General features: G+C 42.0%; 2 protein-coding genes across 2 annotated transcripts in view; one reads left to right on the forward strand and one right to left on the reverse strand.

Moving 5' to 3' along the window:
* The window catches only part of UROC1 (urocanate hydratase 1), a 41,759-nt gene extending 33,201 nt beyond the window's left edge, over positions 1-8,558 (reverse strand). The window contains exons 1-2 of the mRNA XM_027700769.1: positions 8,262-8,558; positions 1,579-1,709 (exon numbers count right to left, since the gene is read on the reverse strand). Of these exons, the coding sequence (XP_027556570.1) occupies positions 1,579-1,709; positions 8,262-8,387 (257 nt within the window). The 5' untranslated portion in view covers positions 8,388-8,558. The remainder of the gene's footprint in view (positions 1-1,578; positions 1,710-8,261) is intronic.
* A 2,040-nt stretch (positions 8,559-10,598) lies between these two features.
* Positions 10,599-26,315, forward strand: part of LOC113976083 (netrin-4-like) — a 48,039-nt gene continuing 32,322 nt past the window's right edge. Inside the window, exons 1-2 of the mRNA XM_027700876.1 lie at positions 10,599-11,525; positions 18,095-18,636. Coding sequence (XP_027556677.1) covers positions 11,459-11,525; positions 18,095-18,636 — 609 coding nt within the window. The 5' untranslated portion in view covers positions 10,599-11,458. The remainder of the gene's footprint in view (positions 11,526-18,094; positions 18,637-26,315) is intronic.

The following is a 26,315-nucleotide window of genomic DNA, read 5'->3' on the forward strand; positions in this document are numbered from 1 at the left end:
ACCAAGGAGTGCCAGCTACAAACAAAAATTGGACATCCGCTGTCCAGCTCACAAGCCAGGATCTGGAATGTATATTCTACAGATTTAGCAAATGGGCTCTTTCCACAATCACATTCATTGTATCCTAGCTTTTTACACCAGGATACTAAAACAAATGCCTTGTACTCATTGCCAAACCAGAGAGAAACCCTTTGAGTTTTGCCGCAACGCTTTTTTTATTAGTGATTTCTGCTTCTCTAAACTTGATGTGATAAAACAGGATTTCTGTGGAATGATACCAATTCATCAAAAGGACATATTTACACATAATATTGCTCAGAACATAAGAAATCCAACTTTCAGTTATCAGCCGAGTGTGCTGGCATGGAAATATGGCTGTTAAATGCAGCTGTGCGCCCTGGACATAGACAACAAAAATCAAATATTACCAGAATACAGAGAACAAAAGGCATTTTCTTATCCTGAGACTGCAATTACCTATTTCTCAGTGAAATGGTCACAAATAAAAAATACTTGAAGCTATCAAAGAATCACTGATGCCATTAGTGGAAACAAGCTGGTGGACTGTCTCATCCAAGCCTACTTGGAAGGCGTCATCATCTGTAGTTTAGTACTAGGGTCCTCTGAAGTCCAGCTCTGCAATATCTTTCAGACAGTCTTCCAGTTGTCCTGCCCTTAGCCGAATTCTGGAGGATCTGGCCCCAGGCTAAAATTGACTGCATAAAAACATGGATGTGTGTGGAAATCAGAGTTGCTTTATTCAGGTTTCTGTACAGACATTAACCAGGCCCCTGTTGATGCAAAAACGAATCAAACAATCTAAAAAAAGCAGCTATCCCCTGGCAGCCCTCACTAAAACTGTTCTGCTTCACAAACATTAGCCCCAGCAGACCTAGAATGAAGTGATGGTCCAAGACCAACAGGCACAGCATATTACAAACCAGGGTCACACACAGGTTCCAGTGGAAAAAAAATTCACTGTCTTCCTTTTATGCCCAGAAAGCCTTTTCTGCTCTGAGAGCACAGATAACCCAACCAGGCACTCACAGCAGGTCTCCATTCACTCATCTGGTTTTGCCTCCTGGTTCAGTTGAGATGTGACTTGCAGCAGCTCAGGACAATTGCAAGTTTTCTGTCAAGGTTCTAATTGGAGGTCTCTGCCTCTAGAAACTAAGACTTGCCATGGGGTACAGTCTTTGAGATCCCTGTGTGTGGTAAATCTGGCATTACCAAGCGCACAGCCTCGCTCAATCCTTTCCCTGTGTTGAGTGGTGCTGAGCTTTCCAGCAGTGAGGCTGCCCTGGCCCTGCCACAGCCTATCCAGAAGGATGCACACTGCTTCCCTATCAGTCCCATGGAGCATCCCAAAACATCTAGCAGCCTTCCACTGGAAATGAAACCACTGTGATACACAGAACATCTGAATTATCAGATGATGAACTTCATTATTATGTTATGACATAAATTCTACAAGAGGTAAATTAGGACACAGCAATTCCACTATTTAAAGGTCACTTCCACAGGTGAAAGCTGGTAAACAATGGCAGCCAAATGCCATGTGAGCCATCCAGGCCTTACCTCATCTCAATATCTGGGAAGAATCTGTACATATAGATATGGCCATAGAGCCTGAGTTCTTCAGCAAATTCCGGTGCCAGCTTCTTTTGCACTTCAGGTGGGAAATAACGCAAGGCATTGCGCAAAGCCAACTGCCAAAGGAAAAAGAGAAAAACCAAGGTAAAAGAGAAATGGAGGTAAGTGGCCCTGAACTTTAATCAGACTCAGCTGGAAGCCTGACTAAGCCATCACAAGGACAATGCAATTCAAAAGGCCAAGCTCACACCAGGGGAGCTGCATTCCCAATTTCTTATTAAAGTGTTTCTACCTGCATTTCTCCTTGTAGATTGATTGCTGTAAGCATGTAACCATCCTCTTCCCACCTGTCCCCCCAAATCTGCATGGGGACACCTTGGAGATTTGGGAAGTGCTCAATCCTATCCATATCAGACACAGATGAATTCCCTCTCACAGTGCTAGGGGGCACTGAACTATCAAGGAAATCATCATTCAGAAATCCTTAAAAGTGAGACTCTAAACTCCTTAGAGACACTGAAGACCCTACTGTACTTTCCATTCAAAAGGGATCTTAGCCCAGATTTCTGTGACGTGCTCCTAGATGAAGACATTCTTGGGCTAAGTTTTATTGAAGATTCACTCCATTTAGCATCCTAATGTATTGCAGAGGGTGGTGGTTTACATTATTTTATTGGTGCTACATATATCACTTCCAAATTAGCTAAAGTGATTACTAGGCACTCAGTTAAATTCTGCAGATGACACTACGTGCCTTATACTCCTTATTGCCTTCAAAGACATTAGCCTTGGTTTGCAAAGTACAGTATGTCCTTCTGGATGAAAGAAACCATAAATAATTATCTTTAGCAGCAGTCTGTTAAGTCATGTCTCTATATTATGTATTTCATTTGATTAAAACCATAAAGAGAACAAAGATTTTGTCATCTTTAAATAGCCCATTTCATGCAAAGATCTTGTAAGTTCCCTGACAAATGGCAACACCATCCAAATGACTTTTAGTTGAAAACATTCACAAATCATATGGAATTTCACATCTTCATTAGGCCGATTTTTAATGCCTGTGGAAAGGACAGAAAATGAATCAGGTTTGCTTCCAAATCTGCTAACAGCTCAGTTTTTGAGAGGGTTGAGTAGAGCACAGATAACCCCTGTTTGTGACACCTGCTGTTTGCACTTCAGTTATGAAATCAAGGGTCTTCTGAAGGCAGTGAAGGGGTGGGCTGCAGTACAGACATCTAAAACAACTACCCAGTCCAGGTATCATCACCATCCACCCTGGTAAGCGGTCCTGAAAAGCTCTGTAAAGCCCTCGGCTCAGTAATGGAACTCCTCACTCAGCCTGACTGTGCTCTGGCTCTTATGGCTAAAGCTCTCCAGCCCCTTCATTTGAGCACACTGGGCTCACATACATTAGAGCACCCTGAAAGAACGATGTCTCTAAATCTAAAATGCTTCAGACTAAGAGAGGCTTTTGTTGGCACACTTGCTACTGAGCAGGCATTCACCTTCACAGATCAGCTGATCTACACCAGCTAAGGATCAGACCAGTAAAACCTTACAAATTAGATGTACAAATCCACACAGAGAATCATGGGGGGAAAACCTATTTACCAGATGAGAAAATGCAAATTTTATCTTCTAATACCACTTTGTTCTTCTCCAGTCAGGTTTTTCAAGGGCATGTTATTAATAAGCACAAAAATCTGAGCTGCATCTGCACCACAACAAAATGCACAGGGATTTCCAAAGTGAGTCTCAGAGGTGAGCAGCCATCACAGGGGGTTCTAGATCTAAAAAAATTTCTAAAGTACAAATAAAATCACCTGCACCCCTTGGTTTTCTAAAAGGCAAAGATTGGCATTTTGGCTGCCTTGAGAACTACACAGAACTATAAGGATGTGTTTTTTGCTTTCAGTGTTGCAAGGATCACCCGCAATCTTTGATCAATACATTATTCATATTAAAACGAAACTGATGGGCAAATATTTTTCTTCACCCTAAAAATACAAGCAAGAAAAACCTGGTATGATTTTCAAATAAATTCACTTAGACTGAGCCTCTGTCCTATTAGTGTTACACATTAGCAGCAGCCTGAATTTTGATGATGGAAACATTAATGAAACATGAACTTGAATGTTACATGAAGGGCAGGAAGGGCACCTTGCACAGACAATAGAGATCTTGTAAAAGAGGACTAAGACTATGGCTTCCTTAGCTTAACTGAATGAAGGTGATATTTGATTGCTGTCTTACTGCGGGATAAATGTCGAAGCAGGAAGGAGCTTCAGGAAAGTACTGGAAGAGGAATAAATAGCTGTGAATTACCTGTAAAAAATGTAGTCTCGGAATTAGAGGAATTTAAGTATAAGAGATTCTGAAACAGTCTCTCAACAAAAGAGCTGGGGCACTCAAAAAGATGAAGCCTGATTGCTTTATGAAAGGGCAATTGCTGTGTGCATGGGGAAGAATTCTACATATTCATTATTGAGTCAAACTGAATAACCTGAGAAAGGCACTCAAGGAGCAAATTCAAATAGGCTGCTCATTATGCTTTTCTGGAAAGACAATACATTTCATTAAAGCACCATAAAAAACATTCAACTGTTTAAGTAGGATTGATTTACTATAACTGACATATTGCATTCTGCATATTATCTGCATTTTATATTTAGGTGGTCTTCCTGCTCATAGCTTCCACTGACAGAAGCTTAAGCTGCATGTGCTCAGTACCTCTGAAAAATGGGGTCCAGAGTTCATTGGTGTCTTAAAAAATATTAATTGCAGTTATACTCCTGAGCCTGATAGGCAGTTTAAAAAAAACCCTGCTCTGAATTTGCCTAGTTACTGATTTAAATCAGCTCAGTGCAATGTAAGCACCAGATGCAAAGTCTTCCTCTTAGATCTGCCAGCTGGAGCCACCATTTGGTTCTTGCATTTAAGCTCTAGTCACTATTAGGGTGTCTTTTTTTATTTCCTGGCATTTATATAGTAAAACATGATTCTGCTGCTATTTAATCAATATTTAGACCTCTCAATGTCAACAAAGTATAGTCAAAACAACCCATGAGATCTTGCTCCAATCGATCAGCTGTAAATATCTTTGTTGGGGAGATTCTCTTGAGAAATCAAGTAAACCAGATTGTTAATTGGTGTTTGTTGAAGAGCCAGTGCCTCTTCAGAAGGCATGTCATTCATTCCCATTTTCTAAGAAGATCATCAGAACTTTCAATTTAAGACTCTTGAGATACTCAAACATTAAGGTTTGCAGTCTCCCTGCTTACTGAGGGAAAGGGAAGCACAAGGAGAGGAAGTGATGAGCTTAACTCTGCAACAATTTCCTTCTTAGCCTCTTTACCAATGGAGATGGTATTCCCCTCCTACCTCTCATCTGCCTGATGACATCCAGGCCCAGAATCTTAGGTGGCACTATCCTCTAGACAGAAAGCAAGATTGTTTCACTTATTTTTCTCCCTAATGGGTCCCAGTTTCAATCAGCTCAGCTAGAAAGTAAACTTGGAGATTCCTGATTGCCCATTGCTGTAAATGCCCTACAAGCTGTGAAAGTTTAACCAAGTTCTTTTTCATCCAGATGTTCCAAAACAGGAGCTAGTATGCTGACCTTCCCAAATCACATATGAACTTTTTAACCTGGCCTCATTTCTGGATGTGTAAAGGAATCATAGAGGTCAAACATCCTGCTTCTGCATCAGAAAATTGAAGAACAACTCCAGGTGCTAAGTGACCTTCCAGGCTCCAGCTTTCAGTTCATCATATTAAGATGTTACCAAGCAGCAAAGCTACTCCCTAAGGGATAGGGAGTCAAGAAGAGCCAACACAGCCAGCAGGACAGGCACCCACCTCCCCAGCCAGGGTCAAGCCTCGTACTACCTGAGGGAGGTGAGCAGGGCAGCCCGGGGTGGCAGCCAGGTTCCATCAGGAGTCCAGGTCATCAGGTAAGAACTGGGTCATGTGCAGCTCCAAGGCCAAGCCAGGAGTGCAAGTCAGGACCAGGTCTGGTGATGGTTACCAGAGAAACAAATGGCTCAGAGATCACCAAAGAGGTTCATAGTGGTGAGTCAGCCCACAGGTTGGAGACTAGAGCAGTGAGGACCCTGGCTGGGCACAGGGACACCCTGAGACAGAGCCAGAGCCACCCCAGCACAGCCAAGACTAAAGACTCAAGCCTGAGCTTAAATGGAGCCCCTAAGCCTATGAGCAGAGGGCATGGGTGGAGACCTCAGGAGAGGCTCATCAAGGTCATCAAGGCCCATTAGTGCTCCACCACAGAAACACAAGTGATGCTGCAATCAGGTGGCAGATGACCCTGCTGGGTTGTTGGGGACTGTAACGTGACTTGAAGATCCACAAGGGAATTGCTGTGTGGATAAAGGCAGACCATTTATCTAATCTTGACCAACACTGAGAACATTCTTCCGAAATTGCTCCAGCTTTATTGAAATGTCAGTGAGTAATGAGCATCCTTGTTCCGCAAAGGACACACCACACATAGGTTTTAAGAGTAGTTTCTTTGCAGCATATTTACATTAAGCTACAGATGCTGAGAAACAGAAAGCTAGGGTTTCCTGAGCTGTGGAGGGAAGGAAAGAAAGAGGATGTGGCTGTTTCAGGCCTCGGGCAAAGAATGCTGAAGGAAGAGAACTCAGGAAACATATAATCAGAATCAGTTCTGAGATATGGCTTGATTTATCCAAGAAGATTAAAGTTGGTATGATAGGAAGAATTAGATACTTCTTCAGCAAGTCCCAAAACACACAGTTCTTTATAAGTCTCGCTTACAGGATTTCTATTATAACCACAAGAGGAGGCCCAAGAAAATAAAACATTGGCAGTGGTAAGGTTTATTATTGTAACAAGGACTAAAACTGGAATGAAGGCATATGAAGAGAGGGACAAATCCCGAGGAAATCAGCAGAGCATTATTAACTTCACTTCTGTCAAAGCTTCCTCTGAATATTTAAATGAGAAAATGAACACAGTGTCATAGATAAAGACAAGTCTTGCAGTATGCTCAGCATTACACACTGTCAACAAAATCTGGAAGCTGGTATCAAGACTTAAAAAGACCCTTCAGACAGACAATCTTTCTGTCTACATGCTTTTCTAAGCATGGAACACCTCTTAAAAAAAGAGGTTTGACTTTTCAGGTATGAAAAAAATACCAGCTGAGCCTCTAACTCTGCTGAGAGTTTAAGGTGGAGGATTAACCATAAAATAAATCAGAAAGGAAGCTTTAAAACCTTTAACAGTCTAATAAAAATCCAACTAGCATGACTTCTTATCACATGTAGGAGGCAAGATGGAGCAGTGAGAGAAGGATGTTACACACTACACTGGAGGCAGGAAACCAGTCTACTGCCATCTTTCTCTAAAATTTAAAGGAGGCAAGAAAGTATTCCAGTTTCTATATAGGAAGTGAGAACTTTCTCTCCCTGGATAAAGAGTAAGGTTTGGCATCCTTTTGAGAGATACCTTCTCCTCTCCTGCAACATGGACTCCTTCCTGCTATAGCAGACTTCTGGGGAAAAGTGATTTAGCAAGGAATAAAACAGAGATGATTGGCAACACTGACATGCAGTGAAGATCGCTCCCCACTCCTTTATCTTAACAGCCCTCTCTGCACACTGAGTAGCCACACTTCATGTGTCTGAGCTGTCCCAGGCACAGACAGGATGCCTCAGCCGTGAATGCTTCTGACATTGAAGTGAACCCTTGTTGGATATCTCACAGCTGTTCCTCTTTCTACCCTTTGACTAGACTCTCCTCTGCTTATGGAAGTGGACTTAGAAAGAATTTGACTGCTGATGCCAGTGGAGAACTCCCACGAAGGCAAGGAAGTTGTGTGCAACTTGTTAGTGAGGAAGGAGCTTCTGTGTTCTGACCAGAATGTCACAGTATAAGTGATGTTACATGTGATGAAGCACAGACTTTGAAACTAAGGAACCCACCTTATTCTCTCCCACACAAATTCCTAAGGATCTCTACCCATTGACTATTATTTTCTGCTGATGATTTTTTTTAATCTCAAACATGAAATAATGCAATGGTTACTTTAGTGTGTACGTAGGCTATTCAAACAAAAAGAGACAGGAAAATAATTACGCAACTAAAGACAAATAATTAACTTAACTCCCTACAAACTTGCCTAAATTGCAGGATGCCCAAACTACTGGTTAAAATAGATCATCTTCGGACATTTCATGCAAATAAACAGATGTGTAGCTGCTACCATGATGCTGATTCATCACCTGTGATGTTTATTGTATTGGAGGGGTTAGCTATCATTCCCATACATATGCAGTGCTTTTGCAACAGCATTCGGAATTTCATCTTCAAGGGACAATGCTGGATTGACAGCATTGAAGTCTCATGTCTCTTGTTTAGCCATTTAAAGTCATGGAAGCTGTTGTGCAGCAAATCTCTTCCATATCAACCTGCTTATTCTGGAGGAGGAAGAAAGGAAGCAAGCAGAAGAGCAATCCAGTACTTTGTCCCATTACACAGTGAATTATGTAACACCAACGAAATACATTTGCTAGAAAGTTGGGTGTACGCTCAGAACAGCTTTTGAGACAAACAGGTCTGCTGCCCCAACCTGCATTTATCTGAAAGAAAGAGAAGTGAGGCCCTGTGAAATCCCAAGTTACCTTTTTCTCCTGAGCAGTGAGATTGGGGGTTCTCACGGGTGCATGGGGTATTCCTTTTCTCCGACCTTTGTTTTCAGGCAAAGGGTTTAGAGGAAGGCCTCGACAGATTTCCTTCAAGCTGGTCATTGCTGAGGAAATACGAGGAAGAAAGGCAAGGCAAACCGGAGAGGTGCAAGGAACAGGAGGTACAAGGAAGGTGCAGGCAAGCAGGATGCTCAGTGATTCAAATGCACCACCACTCCGGGGTGATCCCAAAGAGGACAGTCTGTCCTCTGGCTTTTGCAAACAGGGCTGTCAAGCATAGAGGGCAGGTGGTACAGATGACACACCTCTCCCCTCTCTGTCATGCCATTGGCTCTTCCCTCCTCACCCAAAATGAATGATTCACAGTTTTACTGTTTATTCTCTGGGTCCTTTGTCAATTGTCACTAGAGCAAACTCAGTCCCTTTCCAAAACATCTGACTCCCCCAATGTCCCAGTGAGAGTCATGGACTGGAGCATGAACTGGAGCAAGACAGTCAATAATTGGAAGAATGAAGGCTTTCCATTCTATGTCAGTTTTATCCCCTACAGTCAACAACTAGAAAGTCTTATGGTACTGCCATCCAGGCATCACAGGTAAATGAATGTACTTAACTTTGATTTTCCACTTACCAGTGCAACATGAACTTTGCTCTCTATTTTAGGTTGCTGTTTAAATTACACAGCAGCTTCTTGACCTTTATTACATCTATTAAACTACAAGTGCCACAGTTTAAGCCTGGTGAAATTAACTGCAGAAGCATTTCAGTTAGGAATGAGGCTAAAACCTGCAAATAAAAAACTACAGCATTTCCCCACAAAGGCAGCAATCAACAAGCAATGACAACAAAGCACAATTATTAAATGACAGCCTCTCATTAATGTCAGATCCGCTTTAGCTCTAGGACATCCTGCACATCCCCAGCTCCCACTGAAGATGCTCGAGTTGAAAGAACTCAGAACATCCCAGGGGAAATGAGCACACAGCAGACTCAGACCCTCTGAAGGATACTGTCATTTACAGCAGGAGAATTGTGTTTTGTAATTAAACAGTATTTTAGCTGCTTTCAAACAAAAGGCAAAGACAAAAAGGAGAGGGAAAATCCTCCATATTTCAAAGTTTTCTGTTTGGTTTTCATATTAAAAACATACCAAAAACAGAAAAGAAAGATAAGAGTAAAGTAAAAAAATTCTGCACCAAAACTTAGCTAAATAACCCTGCCTTACATAAACATTCCCACCCCAAAGGGAAATAAATCTTTCCTTTTTCTTCTTTGTATGACCTACATTCTTCAAATCCCTCTAAGGTCTGATCCTACACACATGAGCACAAGAATAACCCCGTTTGCATTGGACTCCCCTTGGACCTGTTTCCTCTGTGACATGGAGCAGAAGTTATTGGCGTTATATTGATGAGAAACCTGAAGAAAGAGAGAATGAAGAAGTGGGAACATACGTCCTGAATTAATTTTTGTTTCCTAGGGCTGGACACTTTCACCCCCTCATCACTACATGCTGGAGTCTCTTTGAGTCCCCGGGAGCTTTGTGTTGGAGTTACCAAGTCCAAGTGCAGGGATTCTGCCAGCGCAGACATCCCAGCTTCTCCAGGCAGTCACAAGTCCCCTCGCTGCCTGGCTTGTCCCAGCTCCTGCCAGTGATTATGGAATGAAGCTGGTGCGTGTGCCCGCTTGTACACCACGGGAGCTTTACCTAAACCCGGCCACCCTCTCTGCCCAGGCCCGGGGGTGCGAGGGCCGTGTCCCCGGGGCTCGGGGCAGGTGTCATGTGCCGGGCGGGCTGGCAGAGGGTGCTGCAGGGACAGACGGACGCGGACGCGCACAGAAACACACGGACACACACGGGCTGCTGGAGGGGAGGATGCGGCTGGAAAAACAACGCCCGCGACTGAGCCCAACCAGCACCAGCCCGGCCCAAGAGGAGGTGCGGAACGGACCTAAAAAAAAAAAAAAGGCACATATAAAGCCCAGGAAGAAGATCACATGTTTTAATAATCCCCTTTGCAGGCAGACAGGACCAGAGAACTGTCCGGTTAGGACCGAGAGATGTCCTAGAGGCTGAAGGGAGGCAGCGACAAAACTTGCAGATAACTAACCCGCCCCCGGGAGGGCAGGACCCCCCCGCCCTAAACCTTGCTGTAGCAGCAGGAAGGAAGGATTCTCCAGCCCCCTCTCCCTTTCCCCCTCTCGCCTGGGCGCTGGGCATTGCACCTCCATCCCGGGAGAGCAGCCCCTGCCCACGCCTGCCCGCTGCCCCTCCCTGGGATCCGCAGCCCCCGCGTCGCGGTCAGGAGCCGGTCCGGCAGCAGAGACGGCCGGGGATTGCCCGGGCACCGGCCCCGGCGAGCTGGCGTTGGGTTTGTTTTCCACTCCCCTGGCGCTCGCTGTGTGAAGCAAATCCCTTGGAGGTGGGGGAGAAGCGGCTTCCGTGACAGCGGAGGGAGGAGGGAAATAAAATAAAATAAAACAAACCAAAATAAAAAGGGAGAAGAGCCAGGAAAGCACTTGCTTCTCATCATCTCTCAGGGAGCAAAGCCAACTCTGCTCTTCTTATGACCCTCTGCTGCAGGGAGCAAAGGGAGAGAAGGTACTGGGGGGCATCTCCTAACAAAGCAGGGTTCAGGCTGCCGGGACCCCCTCGCTACCCGGGGTAGCAGCAGCCTGCGGGAGGTGCGAGGAGGTAGGGAAGGTTGCCAGGGTGAGCCCAGGCACAGCCAAACCGAAGCTCCAAAAGCAAGGAGCAGGAATGAAAGTTTCGAAATAGCATCCAAAGAAGCACCAAGGACCGGACCGAGCAGAGCTCTCCGCCTCGCATCAGCCCTCGATGGTGCATCCGAGGCGCTGCGTCAGGGATGTGAACGTCCCCTGCCCGCTGCATGGAGAGGGGTAAAGGCACAGAAAAGCTTTGTTATTTATTTATTTATTGGAAGCAATGTATGGGTGACACCCAGAAGGCATCTGAGCCCTGAAAAAAACCAAACCACCTCTGGACCCAAAGGAGAACGAGAAGAATGAGACAGCAGCCTTGACCCCTACGCTTAGAGGAAGGTGAGCAGAAAGAAAGAAAGAAAATACAGAAAAGCCATGCAAGCACCAAAACTGTAGATTACTGCAGGTCTTTTTTTGCTTCACTGAGGACAAATATTTTACTGACAACCATGCAGCATAAAGGCATCATGCTGATTGTTTTCTTGGAATATTTTATTTCTGGCCATGGGGAAGCAGGTAAGCAAAATAAATCAATATTGCCATTCTGAAACAATTTATCCTAAATTTAACAATGGGAAATGGGATAGAAATCAGCTCTAATTGTTTTAAAAAAAAAAGTCATCTTTGTTTTAGATTGGATTTTTACAAGGAATTTGTGTTAGTCAATATATATAAAAGCTTCATATTCAGTGCAATAAACAGCTTTACAGTTCAGTCTCCTTCCAAAGACTTATAGGATGTATAGGTTCATACATCCTTGCAAGAAAAAAGTGTGTTAGTTTTGCAAACAAAAGAAAAGTAAGAGAAAAAGGAAGAGGTAGGTGGATTGAGATATGCTGGATGCTTGTTTTGAGGATGAAACACTCCTTTCTAGGCAGGACAATAATGAAATTACAACATCCTTGGAGAGTATCACCACAGGAATCTGAATTATTCTCTTAATATTACTTAATATTGCATCGTTAAAAATCAGAGACACTGTTTAGGAATTCTTATTTATCCAAAACAGTCCATTCATTCATTGTATTCCCTGATTTAATCGTTAACATGCAGTGGATAGGATTAAATTAGCATTAGAGAAAAATGCATTAGGACAGAAAGAGAAGTTGATTAGTTGTGTGTGTATATGTGGGTGTACAAATACTCATATGATACAGGAATGATACAGCTGCTTATTTACATAGGGACCTAAAAATACCTGGATTATGATGGAGACAAATTCCTTAATGGAAAGGAAGCAAAGCATTTTTTTCTTTCTGCTGTGGTTTAATACATCTTTAAGTTTAAAAGGGTTAAGTTATGAAGGTCAGGTCAGAAAAATAAAAATAATTATTGGCAAAACAACAATACATCCTTGGTGAGTTTTCTTTTGAGATAATGTCTTGGAATCTCTCTTCCTGTAAAGGAAAGCATATCTGGTTTAAATTTCACCTGTATGCTCAGAGTATTAGGACAGGAACAACACTCTTCGTGCAGTGATTTGAAAGCAATTGAAGTGCTCAGCTATCCTGCAAGCTCCAGCAGAGGCAGAGCCAGATCAAGTATATTCAGCTCAGATTATTCCCTTGCTAGAGCCCTTCTGATAACAGACAGCAGACTTCCATAATGGCAAGAGATTTTTTTTTAAAAACTGAAAACAGCCCATAAATTTACACTCCTGTCATATTACCCAGTATCCCATTTGGGGAAGAGGCTGTCTATCACAGTATGACAGAGAATGGGGGGAGGAGTACTTGTGCCTTAGTCAAATGTCTTATTTTGGGCATTCGCTGGTTTCCCAGGCTAGGTTATAAGCTCCCTATAGGATGCATATGTTGACACACAGCACAGAAAGGTTACAGAGATGTCTTGTAAAGTTGCTGACACTGTTGCAGAAGGCAGCCTGTTACAAAGTAGCCTAAATTTGCTCGGGATCCCATTCACTAACTGAAAACAAATCTTCGAGGAAATGCAGCCCCCAGCCGACTGCTTGGAAAGCGAATTTGAAGGGAGGGGGTGTGTTCTGTACAGAGCTAAACTTAGAATAATAGTGTAGGACATGGTGAATAGCAGCGAAACAACTGGATATTGAAGGTGATGCTGCTAAGGACTCAATGTCCCTTTAAATAAATATTTGGTGCTTGATCAAAAGGTTGCACTATCAACCTATGAAAGCACAAGGGTTACCTGTTCATTTTTTATTCTTTCTTTAGAGCTGAGAGGTGTACAGAGAAGTATGTTTTTGGCATACTTCCCTAGCCTATACAGTAAACTCCTTTTCAGCTCTATAGCTGATCCCTGCTGGTCAGAAGTGAAACAAATTGATGGGGCAGTTGTATGGGGAGTACGTGACACATAATATTTGTGGGGAGTACAATATTTGCCTTCTGCCATCCCTGTAAAGAGAAGACAGTCCAGGTTGTCAAGACTGGCTCCTTAGATCTTTAAATATAATGCCATGGGGGGGGGAAAACCAACCAACCAACCAACCAAAACAAAACAAAAAATACCTTACTGCTTAGGCTGGAGCAGACACCTAGGGTTTATATTGCAAGATGCGACACTTGGATGATCCTTCCCTCAGTCTTATGCAGCTGGAGGACATTATTTCCTCAAACAGACTCTGTAGTAATCTGAAAACTGTTGCATATTGAGACACAGCTTGACACAGGACTGACAACAGCTTGGGATCTTGCTTTAGTCCCAGACCTCCCCAAGTAAGCAGTGGCCTGGGGAGCAGCACCTGGGCCAGCTCTCATCCCAATACAAGCCCTGAAAAAGAGGATGTGATGGGGTCAAAAGAGGCCATTTCCACCATCAAACTTAAAATCAATTGCAGGATCCAATTATCAACATGTTTTGTTTTCATCTGGTCTGAGGTTGTTCAGCTCATCTGCAAGTGAAGCTGTAGGTGTTGGAGCCCACTGTTGCTCCAGAGGGGATGTGGGCAGGCAAACTGCAACTGGACACAATGGAAGAGAGCCCCAGCCTGGGACCTAATTCTTCTGTCCATGCCTCAAGTCATGGAGGCACCTTGGTTTCACAGCACATTCTGAACTTCACCTCTGGGGTATTTATGAAGGCTGGCTCGTTAGCCCCAGTTATCAGGGCTATTTTAGTGCAGAAATACATCAGGCTACTCGTATATGGATGAAGACTTGCCAAACTTACTACATGTTGGTCCCAGGCAAACCAAAGGGTTGTACAGCACTTCTGTTGTAACCAGTGTTAAAGGATAAAGTCCTGGGTCTGACTAATGAAAATTTAAATAACTCAGTTCCCCAGGGTGGTTAGCTTTAAAATAAAACTTAAAAGTTTTTGGTTATTAAGAAAAAAGCTAAACAGATATATATGTATAAAAAGTGAAATCCAGGTTGGACATCCATGCTGAAACTGATCCATCAAAAACACAGCAGAAGATGCTCAAAGGTTTTACTATTTCTCAGATCTGTGAAATTTGCTCTCCTGAGTGACTGCAGGAGAACTAAACACATAAAAACATAAATTTGCATACGGAAAAGAAATAAAAATTCCAATTCAAATCACTCATAAAATATTAGGCATCTTTCCAGTCCCATCAGCAGGCTTTTGGATAAGATGCCATATGACCTTTCTTCTGTTGGGTACCCAATGGGGGGTGAAAAAAAACTGAAAAAAATGAAGCTGTTTTTAGTTAATGTCTACAATGTCCTGTTGCATTAGAAGGTTCTGAAGTAAGAGATCTCCATTTGAAATGGTGTCCCAGGAATATCAATAGTATGACCTTCCTTGAACTGTATGATTCCCTAATCATCGGATAACACCGTTTTTGGAACACGTGCTGAGCATGTGCCATTGACCTGCCACTTTGTGGCACAGCTCTGAGGGACTGGAAGACAAACAAATAAATTAATCATACCATTTATGGAGCCAAGCCATCCTCCATGGAGTAAAATCTAATCAACTTCATAATCACATGCAGGGCCCATGCGTAATCAAACTGTTTAGTTCTTTATGAATTATTCAGTGAGTCCTCCTGGCAGTTGGGGTAAGTTGTTTGTCTGGCTGCTGGTTCTCTTCTGCAGCAATCTCCCCTTGCTGTCCAGATTCAGCATTTTGTGTTGTTTCCACAGGATCACTGAGTGATGGACAGGCTGCACCGTCCTTGTGGCCAAGTAATGTTCTGCCAATTGATTTCTTTAAATACAAAGCTTTTAATCGACTGCAGATTTGTTTTCCAATCTCTCTCATTCTCTCAAACTCCCTTCTGCTAATTTGCACTTTGTTCTTCTCCCATTTTCCTAATGACACAGCAGTTCAGACAGGAACTGTTTATTGATGTTGCTGCATTAGCTGGCAGAGCAGATAAACGTTCTTGTGACTGGTGTTCAGGAGAACAAACATCTTTCTTTTTTTTCCAGGTTCAGAAAAAAGCAGCTAAAAAACTCAGTACAAGGCTTTATATTTCCCATTTATGGGAAATATAAAAAGCAGACATTCCCTTTTAAAAATGTTTCCTTTTTTGCTTTCTCACATTCTTGTCTGCAGAGCTTCCCCTTATACAACTTCTTAAATTTGGAACTCCAGCATCCCATTTCCTCTATGAAAGCTTTAGTGGTGTAATCCATAGATAGAGATGGACTTCCTTTTAATTACATGGTATATATATCCATAATCATCCATAATCCAATCACATTTGTAACATGGATCCATTCCTGATCAAAACTAAGTAACCTGACTCTTATTCAGAACTAATGCTTGTTCAAAGCTCAGTTGTAAGACCAGTCTTACCGAAATTCTCTGGAGGCAAAGATGACACCTTTGTGCAGCACTCAGCAAAATCAGTTTATACTGAATCTACTTCAAAGACAGAAATTGCTGTGCCTTCCTTGTTTCTGGTAATTTTTTCCAAACAGTTTGGACATGAACATGAACCTAAATGTCACTTGCAAAGATGTTGTTGAGGCATGCAGTTGTAGCTCATTATATATGTATAAGTATAGATTTACCTTTATTTCTAGAATTCTGCATGACTCAGTGAAATTTGTCCTCCAGAGCACATAAAAATTTGGAATTTCAGATCTCTTCAAAAAGGAGGAAGCTCTAAACAACTTCTGTGGAAATCTGAGTCCCTTCTCAGGACTAAAACACTGAGATATTGCAAGGAACCTCCTAGATAAAAACCTCTGAACCTCCTGGTGTTCCCCTGTAACTGCACTGGGCTCAAATGGAACAAGAAGTTCATAATCAGAAAAAATTACATTGAAATGGCCATCAAGCAGTTAGGATGGTGTGAGGACTTGGTGGAAGATCTCCAGCAGTGCTAAGAATCCCCTGCTCAGTTGAAGGTGGGGAACAGAGAACAGAACCAATAGAGCCAAACATCCCCATCTTCTCTCCATTCCTCTCCAGATGACTTCTGCAAATCCTCATCTCTGTGCTGGCACAGGGAAGGCTGGTGGGACTGAGGAGGGGCAGCTTTCATTCCTTTGATCTGAAGACTTTCAGCTGCACATGTAATTCAGGCACTGCTGCCCTCTAAGCTCTGCCAGTGTCCTGGGGCTTCAATGGGATACTAAAAAAAAAATCTTTGCCAGCAAACACACTCCAAATTACCTTAAAGGTGGCTTCCACCTGTTTCTAAGAGTAGTCAAGAGCATTTTTGGATGATCTCCTCTTTCTTTCTAACTGAAGTTTAAGACTACCTTACACTTTATGTAAGCTAAAATGGTACACACCTTTGGTCAATGGGATTCAGTGGACAGACAATAACTTTATTTTGTGTCCTAATCCTGGGAAGCAAAATGCATGAGGTGTTTTTCAAAATAATGTCCATGTCTGACTTTTCTTTCCTGATCTGGCAGAGACGTCACTGAAGAACTAAGGACAGAGCCAACTCAGAAACAAAACTGTGTATGTTGGACACATTTTTTGCCCTAAACTTTCCTTTTGGAAAGAGAGGTGTCAATTTGACACTTTTATAAGTATTTTGAGTACTTCTATAAGGCCGAATTGGAGACTCCTTTCTTTGACCTAACTTGATTTTTAAATTAATTTTACCTGAGGAAAGTCTGAATATAAATTGAGTAGGGATTTTAAAATTTTACCTAGAATGTTGAACTAATAGCTGACCTTTGAACTGCTCCCAGATTACTCAGGGTTTATGGTCATCCTATGTTTCATTGGAAGGGTCATTTCCTGTAGGACCTACATCCAGTCATCTGACTTGTGACCTCTTGGATTAGATTTATGACCTTGCAAGGTCAGTCTTTAACTCCTTCTAGAGTGTTAAGTTGCAAAGAGGACATGGTATGTCATTAGAATTGCAGTTTTCTCCAGCATGGTAATAAGGTTTTGGAATGACCTTTAATTCCACTTCACAAGACACTACTGATTTTCAAAAAATATTGAGACTTTGCAGTTATCCCTACCTTTTCTTAATTTAGAAATAAGTAAATATATCCATTGAAGATACCAAAAATTTGCCAGTATTTGCAAACTTGGCAAACAGAATGTAGTCATCTATCTCCATGTTAAGGTATTTAAACAAAAGATAGACTTGATTTTCAGCTCTGTTATGAATTAATAACTCCCCCTGATCTTGTTAGGAGCAGTAGAAACTCAACACTCAGCTGTAGAAATACATGCTTTCTTTATGTGTTTTTATGTGTAATTAGTGTCTGTAATCTGTTGGGCAGGAATCATCTCTTTTCTTAATGTATCTACAGTGTACACTCCAGTTTGACTTTGCTCTCTGATAACAATGAAAATAAATGCATTGAATAGATTCAGTCAATACAGATCTTTACTAGAGTGAAAGTAAGAAAACAAAGATTTCTCTGGTTAAACATAAAATTCAGTAGACCAACACAAACGCATTTTCAACAGAAATTAACGTTAAGCACCATAAACCTCAGTTTCTGAGTTGGGCACCAATCACAAGGACTAGATTCATTGAGAAACTGCCTCAAAACTTAATGTGAAAAGATGAAGCAGCTCTCCTTTGAAGGTGTCCTCTTGGATGTCAGTCCCCAGATGAGGACTCCAAACATTTGTATCGTCACCTGCATTACACCCTGAGCAGTATTTGAGAAGTTCTACTTGTGTTTCTTTTGCCCGTCTTTCAGACCCCACAAGACCACGAGCCTTCCGCTGCGACGGCCGTGCCTGCAACCCTCCAGTGGGAAACCTTGCGACAGGGAGGACACCAGTCACCCTCACCACGTGTGGCCAGAACAGCACGGAACTGTACTGCTCCTACCCGGACCACGACCTCCTCCACCATGCCTCCCGCGGCTGTGGGCAGCCTCGCTGCACCAAATGCAACGCCAACCAGCCTGATAACTCCCACCTCCCTGCTGACATGACGGATGATTTCTTTGCAAACCCCATCTCCTGGTGGCAGTCTGCCCAAGGGGTACACAGGGAAGAAATCCGACTGGACTTCGAAACAGAATTCTACCTGACCCACGTCATTGCTGTGTTCAAGTCACCTCGCCCAGCTGCAATGGTGTTGGAAAGATCCCAGGATTATGGGCAGACTTGGAGGCCCTACAAGTATTTCTCTGTCAACTGTACAGCTACTTTTGGGCTCCAGGATGATCTCATTGAGGAAGGCTCCATGTGCACTTCCAGGTATTCAGATGCAGTGCCCTGCACCAGAGGAGAGGTAAGCAATAACTGAGGCTTGGACTAAGTTTAATGTCAAACAGCTGAAGAGGGCCTCAAAACCAGAGAGTATGTGCTAAAACACATACTGTGCATATGAATTCAGAAAGGTAGCCCATCCCAAAGGGCTTTGTGTTAAGAAAACAAAGTGGAAGAGGAAGAGAAATTGTATATCAATGAAAATGAATGGAAATACTTTAACAAATTTATTTTATGAGAGCTTCACAGAATAGGATTAACGTTGCCTAATTGTAAGCTGCAGATGCCAATAACTGAGCTAGAATTCCAACAAAGCAGATGTAGGGAAATACAAATTTGTAGAGTCTGATTTATCCAAACCATTTTCCTACTTTAGGATGACATGAACTGCATGGTGTTTCGTTTTCTTCTCCATATAAATAGTTCCTAGATGATTGAATGATTTTTAGTACATCATTGCCCTAAGTTTAATGTAATTTTTCTTGCTGGTGGTGACTGCTGATTGTATCAAGCAGGCTCCAGAAATGAAACTGCTTGGAAGCAAGAAGTGGGAGTGAGCAGCCAGGCTTCACTATTCAACAGGCCTCCCTTAATATGAATATTCTGATACATTATTAAACATATGAAAAGGATTTTTTTAAAATAAATGTACAGTTGCTCTGATAAATTCCTCTGACAAGAACATTAACTACTCTTAGTAATCAGACACTCAGTTTAGTTATAATTCCTTTCATTCAGCAATCTTGAAACAGTTTAGATGGGAAAGAAGGTAAATATCATTGATATCATTTTATAGAGAAGACATAATGGTACAAAGGGAGATCATAAAATATTCCTGTATTGATAACAGAGGATGGAGTCTTTTCACTTCCTTTTATTTCCTTCTCTCTTCCTTGGAGAAGTCATAGTCCTTTTTGTTTCTCTGTCTGGAAGTGATCATGAAGATTCATCAGTAATACTTTGCTGCAAATTAAGCTTAGGGGTGAGGTGAATGGTCCAGACAGACTTCAAAAAATCCTGTGTTCTAGCAGTGCACTTCAAAATGCATGTGAAAAGAAACTAGTGTACTATACCTGAGACAGAGAAACAGTAGTAAGGAGAGACTGAGTTCATCTTTGTGCAACAGGCTAAGAAACATCTCTGCATATTAGAAATCTGGAACAGATCATCTGACTACTAAACTATCTTATTTCTGGGAGTAGTAATTCTGCTGGTCAGGATAATTAATTTAAGTCAAATACATCCAAATGTCTTCTGTAGAAGGATTACAATTTGCCACGTCAACACAGAATCTCAGCAAGTAATATAATTTTCCACTCTTGTGTGCCTTCCAATCAAAAATCTGGAAGTACTTTGCAAGATCCAGTTAATGATCTTCAGCACACATACAGGGGTCCTGCTTCCATTTCACAGACTGGGAAAGAGCAGCACAAAAAGGTGAAGCATTTTGTGGTAAAACAGGACAATTCTGGTTGAGTAAGAGACAGAATTCAGGGTCTGAGGCAAATGCCTTGGCCTTTAATGCAAAACAACTCTTCCTTCTCTAGTACAGTTTCCCTGTTGCCCTCCACTATGTTGGCTTTTGTGCTTCCTTAACCTTGGGGATTATCATTAAGACCATGTGTTGCTGCTACAACGAATCTGAGAAGTGGATGGCAGAAAATCAAATAATAAAAAATTCATCCAATACAAGCCTTTGTTTACAAGTGTCAAAATGATTCTGTCAACTTGGGCAGCAACTACACTGAAATGAGTATGTGTATGCTTAATCAATCTACTCTGTGGTAGTAGGTGTCAGAAAGCAATAGTAATAGTAAGAACAGTCCTATATTTACAGGTTATACTCTTGCAGATCCCAAATACTTCCATGAACATGAACTGAATACATAGAGAGGTCACTTCCTCCACAGGAGGAGTGCTGAAGCTTTAGAGCAGTGCACAGGAATCTACATGGCAACTTAACAGAGAACAAGACAAACACTGTTTCACAGCACATTAACCCAAAAGGATTGTCAAGTTCTGGACAGGCTTTACAGAGACCTCTTAATCAATCCATGCAATGTCACTATTGCAAGGGTGCAGAAGCATTAGGCTTTTCAGGTCAGCAGCATGACACAGCAGATTCTTTTGTGACTTGAAATAAAGGGAAGCAGAGTGTAGTTATTTAAAGTGATACCTGATCAGATTTGCCTGAGTGACACTGCTACTGTTACTGCAAGTCTCACAGGAGCTTTGCCCATGCGTCTCAGAACTGCAGCTTTACACTTCGTTTTGAAGATGTCACAAATGTCACCAGGGCACCTCCTCAAACACTGACTCAAGTGACTTGGAAGGCAGTTCTTGAATCCTCACCACTATTTTCTTCAGTGTTCTCTGTTTCTTTTTCACCTTCACTCTGACCTATCCGGAATCTACCACTGATTCTGGCTAAGCCTTGAATTGCTGAGGGGCTCACATGACAAGCTGACAGCTTCTGAAGTGATCCAAACTGTTTCAACTTAAATGCTAACCAATGCTTGAGATAAAGGCCAGTTTTCTTTACTGAGGGTGCTGAAGTAATTTCCACCACATGACACTCAGGTTTTTCTTGGATCTTATTCATTTGGAGAAGAGACACAAGTTCCTTTTTTAACAGGGCACAAAAGGAATCACAAAAAAGACATGGCTTACTGAGAACACTTAAGTTTAAAACCCATGCTGGGACACATAATGAAACAAGATTTCAGGTCAACTGGCTTCCAGAACTGAAAATGTAGGTGTGAAAGGAGGAGGTGGTAGAGCTGCAGTAACCTCCACACATCTGTAAACTGAGATGCATCTCCCTGAGTCAGCACATTCTGGTGGTCCTCCAAGACCATGAAAGAGTCTTTTCCTGGGAGCAGGGTGGAAACCTTAGCAGAAGAGAAAATTTTAGGAGATGAGAATGGAAGCTCATTTGGATGAGTGATGTGACAATGTCACAACAGAATATAGTGTATCAATAAGTTAAGGTATATCCCTTGTCTCTGGTAGACTGTCCCTTATTTTTCTCCTCTGAGAGGGTCACACATCTCCATTCTATCCCAGATAAGATACAGCTGAGAGAGAAGGTGTCAGGCATTGGGGAACAACTAATGTAGAAATGCAAGGAGATTACTTTCTAATATCTCTTTTCATTTTCTTTTACTCAAGCATTTGTTAAACCCGTTACACCTGTTCAGATCCAGAGCACTTTTGCAGATAGAATCTATATATCTGAGATCCTAGGATCCCCATCATTCGTTCATGAACTAAAACCAACCACTCATTTTTAAGGTCTGTTCATCTACTGTAAGTGCATCTACAGGGAATACTGGCATGGAACCTTATGCATCAACTGAGACCTTTTTTACCTACTTGTCCATCTATCTGTTTTGCTAACTTAAAAACACTGTACTACATAGTCGTAGAGCCTAAAATGAGCCTTCAGGTCAGCTAATATAAATTAAAACTCAAGCCCAAACAAAAGGAGAAATTATCACAACATTGTGCCAGACTTTAGTGTGACTTACAGTTCAAACATCATATTGGGGAAACACGGACCAAAATGTTTGAACCTGTATCCTGACACCATGTGCACTCAAGGATCTGAGAGACAAAGAGCATATTTTTAATAAACTGGAATATCAGGAAATGGAAACAAACATTGTCCTCCATTGAACATGATATTTGCATGAAAGAAAGTTGTTAGCATGCAAAGTGAGGTAGAACACTGACCTGCTCATAGCCACCAGACCTAAAAGGAGACCCTTTCCCTATTGGGTCTAGTTAGGGGAAGGGAGTTTTGAATCAAAGGCTGGTTCATTTATGTGAGTGTCTGTGTGACAGATGACACCAATGAAGTGTGATATAATAAACCCATTACTGGAATTCACTGGGGGCTGGAAGAATTGTGTATGCCTGAATTAAGTAACTGGTTTCTATGGCAACATGTTAAGTGTGCCTTGCACAGAAGACCTGTTCATTCTCCGTTTTGTATCCTGTGGTGACCTCTTTAGGGACAGAAGTCCCCAGCAGTGCCTTTTGTCAAAGATGAGTGGACCCTCTTTGTAGCTAAAAGACGTTTAATCACTCTTCTAAACACACTCAGTGAATGCCAGATCAAGACATGTTGTGATGGGACACACTTCTGTCTACTCCAAAAGCCACCAGCTTGTTCAGAGAGAAGCCACAGGCAACCCTGTGGAAGGCCTTTTCTTCTGCACTGACATTGAAGGTCTCTGCTACCTTTCTCCATCCACAAAGACTTCCTGAGCAATAGTTGTGGCAGAGAGTGACCACTTGCACCCCGACACCAAACCAGGCTGGGAACAGGGCTCTGTGTGGAATGTGTGTGATCCTGTTCCAAGGACCTACAATTTTTGCTGTCTTTTCTCAGGCTTTTCTTTTACTGTATTCATGCCAAACCTTCTGATAAATAGAGGGGGATCCCCTGTGTGGGGGCACACACACATACATACCTCATTAAGTGGCAACATCAATAATTCAAGAGGTCACCACTGAGGCTTCAGTGAATTCTTAGAGTTCTGATCTCATATGGCACTGGGGTCACTGAAAAGAAACATACACAGCACATCACAAGGTTGAATTCCTAGTAGCTAAGATGTAAGGACAGGGTCTTGCACTGCAGTGAGTTGTCCAACAGTCATCAGGACTGGCCTCTCGAAGTTGCATGATGTTCATATTATTCCAGCTTCCAGCCAGAAAGGATTCCAGGAGGGATTAGTCACTAGTGAAGGTAAGTGGCTGATTGTTATGACTAGGGCTGTCTGTTCAGCATTTCCTCTAACTTGAACTGTGGAGCGGACTGAATGCAGAGGCAAGTTGAGAGGAAGCAGTTAACACCAGCAGTGTAAACAAGCAGACAGCACTGCCAGGCCCTGCTTCCCTGGAGGAAGAATTAAGGCAAGGATTTGTCTCTGAAGGGAATTTGAACTGATGCGACTAGTCCAGCAATCCCATCCCTGGCAAGCGAACTTGAGGAGGGCACCAAGTGTCCTTCTCTGACCTGGTTTGTAATGAGCCATGTCAGAAACATGTGGAACGTGATAAACCAGCCAGAAAGATGCCGCAGTGGTTTTTTTAGCATTGCTTCTGCATTTCATGCATTTCCTGTACATACAAGGCATGAGATATCAAATTATTTTTTCTTCTCACTTTGTTTCATAAAACCTTAATGGAGTTGCAGCCATTGCTTTTTTTTTCTCAAGTCTCAATTGTGAAAAAAATTGTTGGCTGAAATGCTATAATCTAAGTAATTTATTGTTGTAATTTTTAAACTCCAGGCAAAAGAACACTTAAATGCTTGCTCTACAGTTGGCCACACATCACTGTCATGGTGAGATTATACACTTAGCTAAGTCTGGTCATGTGTAAGATTTCAGTCAAGACCCAGAGATATAAGTGGGTCCACTTAAAAGAAATGGATGCTCTCCCATGAGAACACAGACTGGTTGACACTGATGGTGATGGGTTGTTTTAACTTTCCCTGACAATTCAGAAAACAGTGAAATGAGTCTTCTCATTATCCATCCAGTTCCCAGTCAGGCTGTTGCATCACGGAATTCTTTGTGCCACCCTTCACCATTTCAGAGCAAGGACCTTTCCTCATAACGAAAAAGGACAGTGCACTTCGTGGGAGCTTGGAAATGTTCTCACACACCCACCGTGAGGTGCTGCTATGTAGAATGGAAGGAGTTTTGCCCATTCCCTGTATACAGACTGAAAGCTGAAGGGTTTTGAGTCAAATAATCTAGATTTTGTACTCCAACTACATTACCTGTCTTGAAAGAGGATACTGCTTCTCCCTACAACCCTTGCCTTTCTACACAGATGTGCATCTGCAGAGAACCTGAACTTACAGAATACAATTTGTTTGAGGAACAGAAAAGCCTGCATGGCTCTTCAGATTTGTCTGTCTAACTTCATTTGTGCCATTCATATTGGCAGCACTGCCTAAATATTAATATTAATGCCACACTGACTGGATTACTGGAATAACCTCAAAGCAAATGCAAACTGAAAGGACATCATCTCTTTCTAATTTGGAGAATACAGAATGAATTCAAGATGCCATTGTCTGGTAGTAGCTGAGTTTACCCAGCTCAAAGAAATTAAAAAAATGAAATTCACAATTATTTCTTTAACAAACTATCATATTCTATACCGGCTTTTAAGTTTTGTTCTCTAGAAGGACAGAAAAGCAGTGAATCTTGACTAAAAACCACTATTCCATGGATTGTCAAAATGGGCCTTCTAATGGCTAAGAGAACAGCTAAACTTTGTGCTCCATAGAGTAAATCAGGAAAAAGACTACTTCTTAGTTAGGACTACTGTACCACAAGATGGAAGTCAAGGGGCTCTAACAAATAAATCAGAGGATATATGCCACAAGGTAGGAAAAATTCAGAGACAATTGTTTACTATTCCTTTAAGAACAAAATCAACTCACACAAAAATCTCTTAATGAAGAGGATTTAGGACTGATGAGAGTTTTTATTGCAGCTTCCTTCTGATGGACCTAGTATAAGCATACAGACATTTCTGACCTCATTAACCTGATTGAGTGCAACGTGATCAACATAGCTTAAGGATTATTTGTAATATCAAATTCTTGTTCTGCACAAGGATCTTCTTTTGTAGGAGGCCATGCAGTGGCATTGCCCTCTATTTATGATTCATATTCCTTGACCTTAGGCTATGAGATTGCAAGGGGGAACCTTTGTTGTGTCCACATCTTTTCTGACTAATACTGGCTGGAAGATCAGGTTAAGAAAACAGAATTAGATGCATCAAGAATGGAGAAGCAAAACCTATGGCAAGAAATCAAAAATTTGAGACACTGTCTCCAGAATGAAGATGATCTCTTGATTGGTGATAAAACAATGTGAGGCTGTGCCAACTTACAGCAAAACCAATCCTCTAACAGTGGCTACCTTTTTTAGCTTTGCACATTTACAACAGTCTCCAGACTTTCTTGCTCTTGGAAAAGTCAGGAGGGGACGGGGTAGACTTTTTGAGGTGCAGCTGATTGACTTTCGAAAATGAGAATGACAAATATGCACTTGATAGCAGATATGCAAATAAGCATGAATGTCCTACTCAGCATTCAGCTCCAGTGTCAGCTCCTGCTTGTAAGGGAAACTCGGGATCTAGGATGCACTTCCTCAAAGGGTTAAGCTATAGAGGTGCTGAACACCCTCAACTTCTACCCAAGTCAGTGGAAGTGGAAAGGTTTCTAGGGTGTCCCTTAGCAGGCTCAATCCCCATTAGATTTTCTTCTGCAGCTGTGCATGTGCTACTTTTTTGACAGCTGCAAACTGATGTTTAGGGAAACACCTGGAAGGCTTCGGAGCATTCTGTTACAGCAAAAAAAAAAGAACAGTTCTTGATATCAGATAGAGATTTAATTAGATGAGAAATAACTTTACAGTGAACATCATGGGAAGCTCTTTTCAAAGCTTGCATCTTAATTAAAAGAAAACACTTCTTTTTCATTATACTCTCTTCATGTCTTTTACATGAGTATAATGAAAAACTGAAAATTCACACAGTAGCTCTGGGAAATGAAAAACAGTAATATTTATGCCTTTCTGCAAAAGGCAGAAGTCAAATGTCTATGTGTATAGAAGGAATCTGCTTCATAAGCTTTAGAAATACAAACCTTGTGAACTCAAAAAAAAG

The sequence above is a fragment of the Neopelma chrysocephalum genome, unplaced genomic scaffold (assembly GCF_003984885.1).
Source record: "Neopelma chrysocephalum unplaced genomic scaffold, ASM398488v2 Primary Assembly neopelma1_147, whole genome shotgun sequence".
Taxonomy (NCBI): domain Eukaryota; kingdom Metazoa; phylum Chordata; class Aves; order Passeriformes; family Pipridae; genus Neopelma; species Neopelma chrysocephalum.